At 38.7% G+C, this 14,964-nt stretch overlaps 1 protein-coding gene across 8 annotated transcripts in view; it reads left to right on the top strand.

Moving 5' to 3' along the window:
* Window positions 1-14,710, top strand: part of PLGRKT (plasminogen receptor with a C-terminal lysine) — a 51,658-nt gene extending 36,948 nt beyond the window's left edge. For 7 of the 8 annotated variants that reach the window (XM_025891451.2, XM_073878155.1, XM_073878160.1 and 4 more), the window contains 3 exons: window positions 9,485-9,615; window positions 10,389-10,498; window positions 14,320-14,710. In XM_025891451.2, the coding sequence (XP_025747236.1) occupies window positions 9,485-9,615; window positions 10,389-10,498; window positions 14,320-14,441 (363 nt within the window). In that variant the 3' untranslated portion in view covers window positions 14,442-14,710. Of the gene's footprint in view, window positions 1-8,866; window positions 9,121-9,484; window positions 9,616-10,388; window positions 10,499-14,319 lie in introns of all 8 variants that reach the window. The other variant, XM_073878161.1, reaches the window with a different exon arrangement.
* The last annotated feature ends 254 nt before the right edge of the window (window positions 14,711-14,964 follow it).

The following is a 14,964-nucleotide window of genomic DNA, read 5'->3' as shown; positions in this document are numbered from 1 at the left end:
AGAAGGAGCTCTAGCCTTGCCAAGCACTCATTCTACAAATTTGCATGTGACTTCTAAACTTCTGGAGCAACAGTGTCTTTATATAAGAGGGAAAAGAAAACCCAGTACATACAGAACTACACATACTGGCGAGTCACCTCATCATTCTTACCATCAGTTTCTTCTTCTGGAAAAACGGGGATGTTAGTAACATCTGCCAAACAGACTGTTATAGGAAGTGAATGACTCAACAGCCATTAGCTTTTAGGAATAATATGTTCATTTCTGTGGAGATTTTGTCTTTTCCCCCTGAAACACATTTTTACTTCCCTAGGCTTCAAGAGTTACAGAAATGCATTTCTGATTGATACCATGTAAAGCTGCTTCTGCTCTTCCCATACAAACATGCTTTCTTCCAACCACCCCAGGCATGTTAAAAAAATAAATAAAAGAAAGAAAGAAAAGATTCTCAGTATACATAATTTCTTTTTAGTCTCCTAAGAAAATAAACCCATGAGGTAGGTACTGTTACTGTGCCCATTTTACAGATGAGAAAACTGAAGCCTAGATATGTTCTGACTTCTGTGGTCACAGGGCTGGGAAGAGAGGGCTGGAGTCCCATCTAGAAAACTGCAGGAGGGCAGGCCGAGCAGAGCTGGGAAGGGTTGCGGCGGAAAATAAGGTTGTCTGAGGGCACAGACCTGGTCTGTGCAAAAAGAGAAGCATTACAAGTTTTGAGCAGGACAGCAACAGGAGCAGAATTGATATTTTTAAAAAATCAATCTTAAAATTTTATATCTATTTTCTAGGCAAATAATAGCAACTAATTTTTATTGAACCCTTATTAAAGCTCTGCTCTGGGCCTCTGCAAGTATTTGCTCATTTAATCCTTACAACAACTCTTTAAAAGTTAGGCACTGCCATTTGTTCCATTTTACAGATGAGAAAACTGAGGCACAGAAAGATGCAAGAACTCACCAAAATCCAGACAGCTTGCAAGTGACAGAACTAGGCTTCACATGCAGGCAGTCTGCCCCAGAGTGTGCAGCAGTAACCTCTGGACCACAGTGCTTTTGTTAATAAGACTTATACCACAGGCTAGACATATAAGGCTAGCATGGGTCACTGCAGTAGCCAAGGTCTGAGGTGATAAGGACTTGGATTCCAGGGGAGGTGACAAGAATGGAGAAAAGGGGAGATTTCAAAAGAAAAGTTGGAATTTCTGAATTAGATACCTGGGGGATTAAGAAGAGGGGTAAGGTGAATATGAAGCCAAAGTTTTCATCCCCTGGGAGGAATACAAGGAGCTGGCAGAGCAGCTGGTCAGGAGGAAACAATGACTGGAGTGTAGGGAGTGGTGAATTCAGGACAGTGCCAGGAAAGCTAGGTAGATGGCTGCAGCCGGCAGCACTGCTCAGTGAGTAGACGGGGCTCCAGAAAGAGATGTGGGGGCCTTTAGCAAAGAGGATTTTAAAGTCAGGAAAACAGGTAAACTCTCCAAGAAAGAGAGAGTGAAGAAAGTGAAAGAATAAGGCTCTAAGTCTAAGTATCCACCAGGGACAGGAGATAAGAGGGAAAAGCAAGACAAAGGGGCTACCACACACCAATAGCTGTGGTGCACCAGTCCCTTGCAATATGCCACATTATTTATAAAAACACCCTGTAAGATAGCTATGTTGCTCCTAAAGATAGAGAAATTGGAGTCAAGACATTTAGGGGTCTTATCCACAATCACATAGCAAGTCAGTGACATAACTAGAATTTGAACCTAGTCCATGCAACCGCAAAGGCTGTCTCCTTCCATAAGCAAAAATGTGCTGGAAAGGTGACCGTGGTTGGGACAGGGGAGGCTGGTGGCTGGAGTCAAGGAGAAGACCGGCAGGACATGCAGCAAAAGGTAAACCAGAGTAGAATTTTTAAAGGCCAAGTCATGTCTAGGAATTAAAGGACCAGTGAAAGTTTTTCAGCAGGAAAGTAATATAAGAATCCTTTTTAAGACAGGAATATAAGTATAAATAAAGATAAAGAGAGAAGTATTAAAAAATAGATGGGATGGGGAAGAAACTAGGAACAGAGAACACTGTTGGCGGTAACACTGTGCTTTTGTTGGTGGACAATGATGGTCTGGGCTGGAGCTAGACCAAAGACAGCCGAGAAGAAAGAGACTGGATTCAAGAGATACGCAGAGACATTTTGGTTAAGACCGGCCTATCAGTGTCCCAGGGGAGGTGCCCAGAAGGCAGCTGGAAATAGTATCTACCACTAAAAAGAGTTCTAGGAGAGATTTAGAATTCAGAAGTCATCTGCAAGCGGTGATAGTCGGAAACTACAAGGTGATGATATCACGAGGAGCTGGAAGACCAAGAGGAGATGGCTAAGCAGGAAATTCTGGGGGAATGTAAACAGAGGATCTGAAGGACCTTTTCTTGAAAAGGCTCCAGCGCTCATCTGTTTTTAGGAGTCGCCTTTTTCCTTTGTATTCCTTTGTATCCCTTTGTATCCCTTTGTATCCCTTTCTGTGAGAAGGGGAGCAGGTCTGGACCTTTCAGAACTTCCATTCTGCCCTCTTCCTGAGCACAGACACTATTTTCCTTATAAAGCCATTGGCTGGGGGGCGGCGCCTGGGTGGCTCAGCCCGGTAAGCATCTGCCTTCCGCTCAGGTCATGATCTCGGGTCCTGGGATGGAGCCCTGTGTTGTCTTGTCCGGTCCCTGCTCAGCGGGGAATCTGCTTCTCCCTCTATTTCTGCCCCTCCCCACTGCTCATGCTCGAGTGCATGCACGTGTCCTCTCTCTCTTTCTCAAATAAAATTAAAAAAAAAAAAGCCATGGGCTGGCCTTGTTCTCTCTCAGGGCTCTTGGCCTGGAGCCCCAAACCCATGCCTGTGCCACAGGATATGGGAGGCCACATCTCTCAAGAAATGTTTAGACAGTCAAGTCTGCAGACCATGGTCATTATTTGGAAGTGGTGGTGCCTCCCAGTTCTCTGACGAATTAGATATAGCATTGAGAAGGGGGTCTTATAAGGACCTTGGGAGGCTCACATTCAGAGAGTGGTGAACACTGAAATCACTAAGGGAAGGGAGGCATGAAATGCTGGTGAGAAATTGGAGGCAGTGGGTTGTTGAGGTTTTTTCAAAGAGATTTAAGCAGAATAATTTAGGTCAGTCTGCACCCCAGGTCAATTTAGAGCTCTTTATTCAGTCTTTCTAAAATTCTGTCATTAATTAATATGGAACGCTAATGGCTTTTCAGATGGTAATCACATACCTTGTCCATTCACCTCGATTTTCTACACTGACTTGATTATTGCAAGTATACTTACAATAGACTGCAAATTTGGACTTTGGGACAGGCAGGTCTGGGTAAGAATCCCAGGTCTGCTATTCAGTAAGCAAAGCCACAGGGAAAATCACTCAAACTTAATAATCAGTTTCCTTAACTGTAAACTGAGATAATACCTTCTGTGGCAGTTAATGCTGATTGGATCGTTTAACTTCTGTTCCATTCCAACTCCCTTACAGAGTGCCTACCAATACAACAGAGGCTGGAAAGCCAAAGGCAAATTTCTCAGACTTCCATGCAGCTGGGCTTCACATCTGACCAGAGTCAATACATTTTGGAATCCACAGCTTAACATAAAGGGTTTTTGCCAAACTGGCATTTGTATTTTTTACTTAGGGTGACCTTACTATTTACAAACATCTGGGAGTAAAAATGGATTTAATTGTGTTAAATCTTTATAGGAAGATGTGTAACAAGATGCTGTACAAGCAAACCTTTTAAGCTTCTAAATACTACTATAACTTTGTTTATGTTCAATTATTTTCATAAGTCATTCATAAAAAAATAGTGCCCTTTTTTAAAGCTCAAACTTATTACTCATTTCCCCTTCTGGATTAAATGTTGAGCATTTAAAATATCTGTAGAGCAATTTAAGGATAAATCTACTTGTCAGAGCTTTCATTACAGTTGCTTTAACAATCTTAGTTTCTTTTCTGTTTATCTGAAATTCTGATTTTGCTTTTAGTTTAGAGGGTATCAATAATGTTTCTGTTAATTTAACAAACGCAAAGACAAATACAAAATTTTTTCATTTCTGGTAAAAATAAACCTCTTTTGTGGCAGCACACATAGAATACTTTTTGGCATTGCCCAATTAAGCAAATAAAAATAGAACTTTTCTGTTACTTGGGAATACATTATGCATAAGTTAAGAGACCACTGGAAACTAAAAACACAGAAATAATTGAATTTTTTTGAGAATGGCCTAATTATTTCTCAAAATAGAAAAGGCTTCAATATAAAAAAATGCAATGAAGATAATTTATAGGACACTGTCATTGCCTTCTCTGTGCTCTGAAAATGTTTTATGTGTCCAAGTAAAATTTAATCATTGTATTATTAATACAAAATGCAAGGAAAACTTGCATTAAGTGGTCTGTGGACCTTTATGTAACTGTCCCTTCTGAAACTCAAGAGATCGACAAATTACTGAGATCAGTAATTCTGTGGCTGTTCTTAATATTTTTTAAACAAAAAAACTGAAGAATTAAAATAAGAAAGAGCAAAGTTTTTTTTTAAGATTTTATTTATTTATTTATTTGAGAGAGAGAGAATGATAGATACAGAGCACGAGAGGGAAGAGGGTCAGAGGGAGAAGCAGACTCCCCGCCGAGCAGGGAGCCAGATGCGGGACTCGACCCCGGGACTCCAGGATCATGACCTGAGCTGAAGGCAGTCGCTTAACCAACTGAGCCACCCAGGCGCCCGCAGATATAACAGTTTTATGCAGATGGTCAGAATGTGGTTTCTCCTACTATATACAATTATTTCTAATAAGCTAGCTCCCTTTTATTACGTTCTATTTAAAATTAACTATGGTTCTATAATTGTTAAAGTAGTATCAGATAGACCTGTAAGGTCACTAGTCTGAAGTCAGAATCTGAAACATTCTAATTTCAAATTGTTCTGTAAAGCAAAACCAAAAAATAACAGAGACAAAAAAATTAGTATTATGAAAAGATCTAAAATTCTTTTAAAATAGAAATGGGCAGAAGACATGAACAGACACTTTTCCAAAGAAGACATACAAATGGCCAACAGACACATGAAAAAATGCTCAACATCCCACCGCATCATGGAAATAAAAATCAAAACCACAATGAGATACCACCTCACACCAGTCAGAATGGCTAAAATTAACAAGTCAGGAAACGACAGATGTTGGCGGGGATGCGGAGAAAGGGGAACCCTCCAACATTGTTGGTGGGAATGCAAGCTGGTGCAGCCACTCTGGAAAACAGGATGGAGGCTCCTCAAAAAGCTGAAAATAGAGCTACCCTAAAACCCAGCAATTGCACTACTGGGTATTTATTCAAAGGATACAAACATAGTGATTCAAAGGGGCACATGCACCCCAATGTTTATAGCAGCAATGTCCACAATAGCCCAAATACGGAAAGAGCCCAAATGTCCGTCGATGAATGGATAAAGAAAATGTGGTATATACATATAATGGAATATTACTCAGCCATCAAAAAGAATGAAATCTTGCATTTGCAACCTCATGGATAGAACTAAAGGGTGTTATGCTAAGTGAAGTAAATCAATCAGAAAAAGAGAATTATCATATGATCTCACTCATATGTGGAATTTGAAAAACAAAACAGATGAACATAGGGAAAAGGAAGGAAAAACAAAACAAGATGAATCAGAGAAGGAGGCAAACCATAAGAGACTCTTAATTCAGAAACAAACTGAGGGTTGCTGGAGGGGAGGTGGGGTGGGGAGATGGGGTCACTGGGTGACGGGCATTAAGGAGGGCACTTAATGTGATGAGCACTGGGTGTTGTATGTAACTGATGAATCACTAAATTCTACCCCTGAAACTAATAATACACTATATTTTAATTGGTTTTCTAATAAATAAATAAATACATAAACAAGGAGGAAAATAAATTGACATAGATTTAGTTATTATTCCTTGGCATATGACCACAGAGTTATAATTAAACATTCTTCTAAACAAGTCTTTTAAAATTACTTTAAAAATAATTAATTAATTAAAATAAAATAAAATAAAGAATTTTACATTTATGATTTGGGTTAAAGACTGCTAAGGAAACTTACTGTACATGTTTTCTTTTGCTCTTATTTCTCATTAGTGTCAATATTGGAAGAATGGTGAAAATGTACACTTAGTTACATGATGCCTATTATTGATAAATTAACAACTGCATCAACATAATTATCCCTCTATGGCTACTGAAGAAGTTTGGTAATAAATAATTAACTAATTTGGTTCTTTTAAGATTTTATTTATTTATTTGAGATTGATAGAGAGAGAGCACGAGCAGGAGGACAGGCAGAGGGAGAGGGGAAAGCAGACTCCCTGCTAAGCAGGGAGCAGGATGCAACTTGGGGCTGCATTACAGAACCCTGGGCTCATAACCTGAGCTGAAGGCAGACACTTAATCAACTGAGCCACCCAGGTGCCCCTTATTAATTTGAATTTTTAAATGTATTTACATCTAGACCTATGATTTTAAGCATAATTTTATGAAGTACAGGTAGTTAAAAAAGCTTGAATTGATAATTAAAATTATAGCTCAATGACATCTTTCATCAGGAAATGTTTGCCCATGGAAAAGGTATGCATATTTTTTTGTTTTTTTTAATCTAGGCTCAGAGTTTGTTGCAGATACACAATCCTGCTGATTTTCACAATTTATCTATGATATATGGAGATATGTGCCTCTGTTCTTCTCAGAAGAGACCCAGAATATAAGATTTGTTCATAACCATTTTTAAAAATAAATTTTAGAACACTTTTGGATTTACAGAAAATGAGGACAGAGTTCTTGAATACCCTACCCTTTGTATACTCTACCGTTAATAGCTTACATTACTATGGCACAGTTGTCACAACTAAGAAATTAACATTGGTATTTCACTTTTAAATAAATTCCATATTCAAATTTCACTAGTTTTTCCTTGATGTCCTTTTTCTGTGCCAGAATCCCATCTTGGATGCCCCATTACTGTAGACAATGAGGTTCACTGTGTGCTGTGAAGTTTAAAGGGCTTTGACAAATGCAGGTATCACGTATCCACCATGACAGTACCATACAGATGAGTTCCACCATCTTAAAAAGCACTCTTGTCCCCAATCTTTTGGGAGTTCCAAGAGGATCAGTTTTCAACTGATATTTCAGCTTGATCTTTGGTGGGAAAAACCTAGGCTATGAGTTTTTTCAGGCAGTGGTTCTCAATCCTAGCTGTACACTGGAATTACGTGGCAACCTTTAAAAAATACTAATGACTGGTCCTAACTCCAGATCCTGGTTTCATTGGTCCCTCCTGATTTTATTGGTCTGACATGTGGGCCTGGACATTGAGATTTTGAAAAGCTCCCTAGATGCTCACAATGTGCAGTTAAGATTCAGAACCGCTGATCTTGCATTCATCTGTGTCATGACTGGATTCAGCTGCCTTTTGATAACAACACAAATGATTAATTCATGCATTCTACACCACTTCGGAGGGATACTATGAACTATCATGTAAGTTTTTTAAATAAGTAATATAGCAAGGATGAATTTCACATGCTAAATAATCATGTATGCAAAAACACTATTTACTCTCTAACTGAACCCAAAATGAACTTCAATTTCTACTGCTGAGGGCAAATTTAATTTTGACAAGTCAAAGGGACTCAGTTACTTCACCTTAAAACTTACTTCACCTTAAAACTCACTTCTTAAAATTCAGCTTGGCCCTCTCCCCTTCTCTGTCCATTTTTTTCCCTGCCCCATCTCGGTTTGAGTCCAAGTGAGCTTGAGTGGCATGGTCACGGGGAAGGCACATCTGGTTGGAGGAGGCTTCTGTAGTTATTTTCTGTTTGATCAACCTGGGCAGTGCTGGGTGATCTGTTCTGGGTGTTCCACCATGTTTCAGGTTGGTTTGGCCATCACCTCTGCACTCTAGGGTACTGCTAATCCTCTGACATCCAGCCACTTTCCCTGCCCAGCACTTGTTTTATGGCCTCTACCTAAGTGTCTATTAAAGGGTCCCCAGTCTCTAGATTTTGGTGACTACCTGGTAAGCCACCTGCTTTCAGTTCTCAGCTACCAACTGTGCCCCTCTTCAGGTTGATAATGCAAACCTTGCAAACATTCTCCATACCCCTTGGCAGCTAAGGGAGATTAGGTGGCCTCTTTCAGGTCTGCTCTAAGCTTAGATCTGCCCTGAAACCATTTCTGCTCTACTTTAGTTGCCCCTTCCCAGAATTCTTGACAGAATATAGGTCTACAAGTGCTCTCTGTCCAGGGATCCCCAAATCCCAAATCCATCACAACTCTCCAGAGTTTCAACCCTTAAGAGAGGCCAAGGAACCAAGCCCCATCTTTATATCTTAAGTCTCCTTTTTCCTCTTCCAGTTTCTTCTCACAGTATAAAGAAGGCAAGAAGAGAAAACTGAGACACATTATTACTTATTCCTCCCCAACCTATGGTCTACATCATGAATTCGATGCTTGCTCTCCTCTAGGTTCTGCTAATGATACACAGTGCCAAGATTTTAGAATTTTTTTTTTAAAGATTTTATTTCTTTATTTGAGAGGGAGAGAATGAGAGATGGAGGGCACGAGAGGGAAGAGGGTCGGAGGGAGAAGCAGACTCCCCGCCGAGCAGGGAGCCCGATGCGGGCCTCGATCCCGGGGCTCCAGGATCACGACCTGAGCAGAAGGCAGTCGCTTAACCAACTGAGCCACCCAGGCGCCCAAGATTTTAGAATTTAAAAAACGTTTCTCTCTCAAGAATCTTTCTCAAAATAATGGGTTTATACACTGTTGCTTCTCTTGTGTGTTTTCTAAAAATCCATCCAGAAATCCAGTCTCCTTCTGTGTTCTGGGCTATACCTGCTTTCTGCTCCACTGCAGTGAAAGACACTGACTAAAGTGACAAAGCACTTGAGGCATCAAGAGAATAGTGGCAAAGAAAAATCTCCATTGATGTCTCAGAATAATACCTTCTACCATCATATCATAATATGATATGGACCTGCTACTCCATACGAATGTCAATTTGCAGTTGGATAAATTTGGAAGGCAAAACAATTTCAGTGCAAGTTGTAATAAAGGTCAGTAAGACGTACCTGCATTTAAAGGCACATAGATCTTTCCTCACATGTGACAGAATATGCTGAACATGTATTTTAGGATTGAATAAAAGCCCCAGACCACATGCATTTGAGACCTCAGGACACAGAAGAAGAATATCACATCTATTCTGTATATATTCCAGGAAGATTTCACTGCCAAGGTGACAGGTGGGGATAGCTATCCAGAAGAACTTTAGTCGAAGTCTACTGAGATTTAAAAAAAAAAAAAAAAGACAAATCAAAGCAACTGAAGAATGAAAATCCCCTGGAAAAGCAGATTATTAACTCCGTGCTCAGGATCAAAAGATGAATAACCAGACTTTGTCATTTGTTTCATCCTCAGCTGGAAAGGCAGCTAATGATGCAGAATGAAATGAGAGAAAGACAAATGGCCTTGCAGATTGCTTGGTCTCGGGAATTCCTCAAATATTTTGGAACCTTTTTTGGCATTGCAGCCATCTCTTTAACAGCTGGGTATGTTTGCTATTTACTTTAAATTTTTCTTAAATAATTAGCTTCTTTTTGTTTTTGACATTATCATATTACTATCAAGTTGGCCAAGATAGGACTTTGGTCCAAATACTGTATATATAACCCCTTATAGCTTAGTACTTGGAAGTAACTGTAGAACCAGGGTAGAAATAGTTAATTCTACCTTTAGTTTCTCAGATTTCTTCCATCCTTGTCTCCATTATGTAAGTTAGAGAGAGGACTGACTTGACACCAAGATAGAAGAAGGCCTCTGCAAATTTATCTCCATAATCCCTAAGGGGTAGATATCAATACTTAATCTTTTTTAAATGAGTAATCTGAGCCTCAACATCAAACAAAGATGGGCAAATCACAGATTCTGCCCTTGAGAATTGCAGAATCTGGTGAGGCATTGTGGGTAAGAAAATCCTATTTCCATAGGAGACTCAAATGAACTAAGTAACTTCTAAAATGGAGAACATTCTTCCAAAAAGCAGGTAATTTTTTTTCATTGAGTATAGAGATACGTATTTACAGGTCATTCTTTTTTTTTTTTAAAGGTTTTATTTATTTGACAGAGAGAGACACAGCGAGAGAGGGAACACAAGTAGAGGGAGTGGGAGAGGGAGAAGCAGAGCAGGGAGCCCGATGCGGGACTCGATCCCAGGACCCTGAGATCATGACCTGGGCCGAAGGCAGACGCTTAACGACCGAGCTACCCAGGTGCCCCTTTACAGGTCATTCTTAATATTTTTTTCTTTTTTTTCTTGAACCAGAGCAATAAGAAGGAAGAAGCCAGCCTTCCTCTTCCCTATTATTCCATTAAGCTTCATCTTCACATACCAGTATGACTTAGGATATGGAACCCTTCTACAAAGAATGAAAGGTCAGTCTTTGATAAACTAGAATGTATTCCTGATTCATTTTCTGATTCAAGGATCCTCTTCTTACGACCCTTGATTTATGAACATTCTGACAAGACGCCTCTCCCTGAGCTTCCAGTGACCAACATTTCTGCTCCCTCTCACAGCAGTATGCTGGAGTCAGCTCATACCAGCTCACAAGAACTGACTATCAAATTTTCAGGAATTTGTAAGCTGTTTATTAAATACAGTCATTATTAAACATTAAATTAGATAAACTTACAATTAAATAAATTACAAAAAATAATATTAATATTAAATTATATTAAAAACAATGGCAATAAATACTCAGAACTTATCAGTTTTTCATTATTTTACTATTATCTGTACTCTGAAGTTATGTTTATCTATTGTATCTGGGTGATAGAATGCAGATACAATATACACACACAATAAATAACAGATACAACTCCAACTTCAGTGGCATGAAGTTGGTCATGGTGGGAATAGTTATACCATGGAATCTGCACATACCACAAAAAGGCTTGAATTATTATTTTGTTGACCGTCTAAGCCAGGGTTTGGCAAATTATGGCCTGCAGGGTGGCCACATGTTTTTGAAAGTAAAGTTTTATTAAAACAGAGACATGCCCATTCATTTCTGAATTGTCTATGGATGTGTTCCCGTTACCATGACAGAGCTGAGTTACTGGAACAGAGACGTAAGGCCCCACAAACCTAAACTATTTACTGTCTGGCCCTTTTAAGAAAACCTGCCAACCCATAATCTAGATTTAAGGAAGTGATAAAGCAAATGTTAATACTGCGGATTATGCTTAAATGTTTGTTGTGTCAGTAGCCATTACATTGTGAATAGCACAAACAATTGAGGAAATATTCTCCTAACATTTAAAAACTGTTATCAGATTCAGCCAAGTTGTTTACATCATTCCCAAACAAAAAAAGTTCCAACATATGTCATTGTTTCCACTTTTGTCCTGTTTGTTAGGGTAAATGAAAATACCAACCATCATTCATGTTGGAATTATATTCCCTCATCAATTGCAACTATAGCTCAGCTATGAATATGAGAGTTCAACAAAAGTCAGGCAAAACATTCCGTGAGAATCCATTTGCTATGTGAAATTTATAATAAAGTATATTGAACATTTCATTATTTTTTATAAATTATGTGCTACATCTATTTTATATAAGTAAAATTAATAATGAACTTATGTTCATAAGTTTATAACTCATGTACATTTGTTTTTCTGGAGAGCTGGTTGTTAAATAATCACCTCACCGTGCTGCTCTCATGAACTCTGGCTTTGAGTGCCCTAGAAAATAGCACTGCTGCCTCGGAAGCCATCCCTGTACCAGGAAGACTCTCTCATGGGGCCCGTGTCCTTTCTTCTTGAGCCTTCAACCCAAAGCATATTGGAAACTGTGCTTTCCCAAGCCTTCATTTTTGCCATCCTTTCCTCTCCTGGGCTATCTGTGGGCACATCACTATCGCTAAAGCTCTGTGGGGACTGATTTGGTACCTGAAAGGAGGAAGTGCTGACTCCTCTGCAGGTATTGGGACTAGGGAGTAGAACATCTCTTTCCCAGGCCTAGGGAGATACAAGGATTATATGTTCTTAAAAATTCCCATTGAAGATGGGAATTTTCCACACAGAAACTCTGCTAAAAGGTCCCTTGGGGTCAAGCACTATCGGTATCATAGTTCAGCTATATTGTGGACTAAACAGTTTTTTGTTGGTGGTCTAGCAAGTGATTTATTGCATTATCACTATGGGAAAATGTACTTTGAGTTCTAAAACACTGATACACAAACTAAATTTTGGAGTACAATCCCATTTAAGCTGGAAACTAACTACACAACTGATTTGCCAATGTTAAAGCCCATATCAATAACATGTTCAGTTTCATGTTACTCATCTGCTTAAGAATTCATTAGTCTGAGTTCAACTCTGTTTCATTGTTTATATGGACATTAGAATTCTCAGTGCCTCATAAAAATTAAAATTAATATGCATTCACTTGAACATATTACTAATAGAGAACAAGTTTATTTTCTAGGAACATCATGATTGTATATTTGGGAAGTAATTTTATTACAGGTCCATCAGAGTCCACAGAACATACAATTTTAGACTTTCAAGACAGGTGGGAATTTTCTGTTTAAAAAAAATACAACTTTACAGTCTACCAGGAAACTTGCGGTATTTGAAAGTTTAGGTTATAACATTTAGCCCTGTTAACTAGTGATAAACCCAAGATATACCCAATCCTTGTTTGACAGACTTTATCATTAGCCTTTCTGCAAACACATGAGAATTTGCCATACGTGAGGCACTATCACATGGAAACATTTAGTCTGTCATCAGAGGTCTGTATAATTCCATATATTTTTTAGAAGATTTTATTTATTTGAGAGAGTGAGCAAGAGAGAGCATGAGCAGGCAGAGGGAGAAGGAGAAACAGGCTCCCCACTGAGCAGGGAGCCCAACGCAGGGTTCAACCCCAGGACCCTGGGATCATGACCTGAGCCAAAGGCAGACGCTTAACCAGCTGAGCCACCCAGGTGCCCCATGTCTAATTACATATAATTTATAATGATTTTTACTTACTATTTAAGACTGAGGCAAAAAAAATATGATTGCAGATGGTTGAAATGTTATAATTTGAAAATTGTAGCCTGCCCTATTCTGTCTAGAATGTAAATTAATTGTGTGCTAAAAGAGAAGTACTTAAAAAGAAACATTTGCTTTCATTCCCAAGGAAAGTTTATAGAATGTCAACAATGTATATTATAATTTTTTTTAATTTTGCTAATTAGTCTTCAACTGGGCCTAAGAAATTACTAGCTATTACTTCAAAGAGGAATTGTTTATAAAAATGCTTATACTTGGGGCGCCTGGGTGGCTGAGTCGTTAAGCGTCTGCCTTCGGCTCAGGTCATGATTCCAGGGTCCTGGTATCGAGCCCTGCATCAGGCTCCCTGCTTGGCAGGAAGCCTGCTTCTCCCTCTCCCACTCCCCCTGCTTGTGTTCCCTCTCTCGCTGTCTCTCTGTCAAATGAATAAATAAAATCTTAAAAAAAAATGCTTATACTTGTGTGTATGTATATATACAGACTAAAGAACATTTAATATTATTTTGGGTATTTACAAGTGGTTTTGGGTAAAAGATTAGCTTTCCTGAAAAAGCAGAAATTCATTAAGCTTTATTTTCTCTCATGTCACATATTAAGGGGCAATACAGCAAAGACTATATTTTGGTTTCTCCATCCCAAAACCCTCCAAACACAACTAATGCTTACCATCCAAGGAAAAAATATTACTTGGTATTCTTTCTCTTCTGCATCTTAAAATGCTGTCTTCTGTCAAGTAAAACCTATGGCATCTGATTGATCTTTCAAAGATTTATTTATATATTTACTTATTTAAGATAGGTAGAGAGAGAGAGAAAGAGAACACAAGCAGGGAAGAGGGGCAGAGCGAGAGGGAGAAGCAGACCTGCTGAGCAGGGAGCCCGATGGTGGGGCTTGATCCCAGGATGACCTGAACCAAAGGCAGAGGCTTAACCAACTAAGCCAACCAGGTGCCCCTGACTGATCTCTCTCTCTGTCTTCAGAATTCCTTTTTCCTCCCAAAGGAAAGAATGGCCTTCCTTTGGGAGATGGCTTCTCCTGAGGACAACAGGTAAAATATTTAAGTGTGAGATTTAGAGGCATGCCTCCACACAGTGTTACAGCTTGTCACTGGAATATAGTAATTTGGCCTTTTCACAAAACACTAATGACCTTTTTGTCACCTTGCATATTTCTGTACTTTATTTAAGGTGAAGCTGAGAACATACTGGAAACAGAAAAGAGTAAGTTGCAGCTGCCAAGAGGCGTGATCACTTTTGAAAACCTTGAAAAAGCCAGAAGGGAACAGAGTAAATTCTTCATAGACAAATGAAATCATGTTTACCCACCAAATCTCAAAACACATAATTATTAACTTGAATCATGGTTTTTACAAATTTTTAGATGATTGAGATTTTGATATAATGGATTTTATTTTACAATATTAAAATGCAAGATGAGTTTTGTTAAACTATTTTAAAATAAAATTTATAACATCAACACAAAATCATGGAGGTATGCTAAATAAGTTTCATATTTCCTATAAATGTGTGTATTACAAATATCTAAATGTATAATTAATAAATTATATTGTTTTGAATTCCTGGAAGCAAATGTCCTACTGCTCTCATTTCTCTGTCACACACACTTTCCCCATCACATTTATCTCCCACAGATACTTCTTTTATTTGGATTTATCAATTGTGTCCTGTCTCCACATGACAGAAAACAACTAATATTAATGACTAACATTTATATTGTACTTACTATAGCTACTGTTCTGAGTATCTTGCATATATTATTGTAATCATCCCAACAGTCCCTTGAGGCAGGCATCATTTTACGGATGTGTAAAC

This window comes from Callorhinus ursinus, unplaced genomic scaffold (assembly GCF_003265705.2).
Source record: "Callorhinus ursinus isolate GAN/ISIS: 27379988/994484 unplaced genomic scaffold, GSC_fseal_2.0 scaffold28, whole genome shotgun sequence".
Taxonomy (NCBI): Eukaryota; Metazoa; Chordata; class Mammalia; order Carnivora; family Otariidae; genus Callorhinus; species Callorhinus ursinus.
The sequence above is the reverse complement of the archived record's forward strand: the minus strand, read 5'-3'. Positions and strand labels throughout refer to the sequence as shown.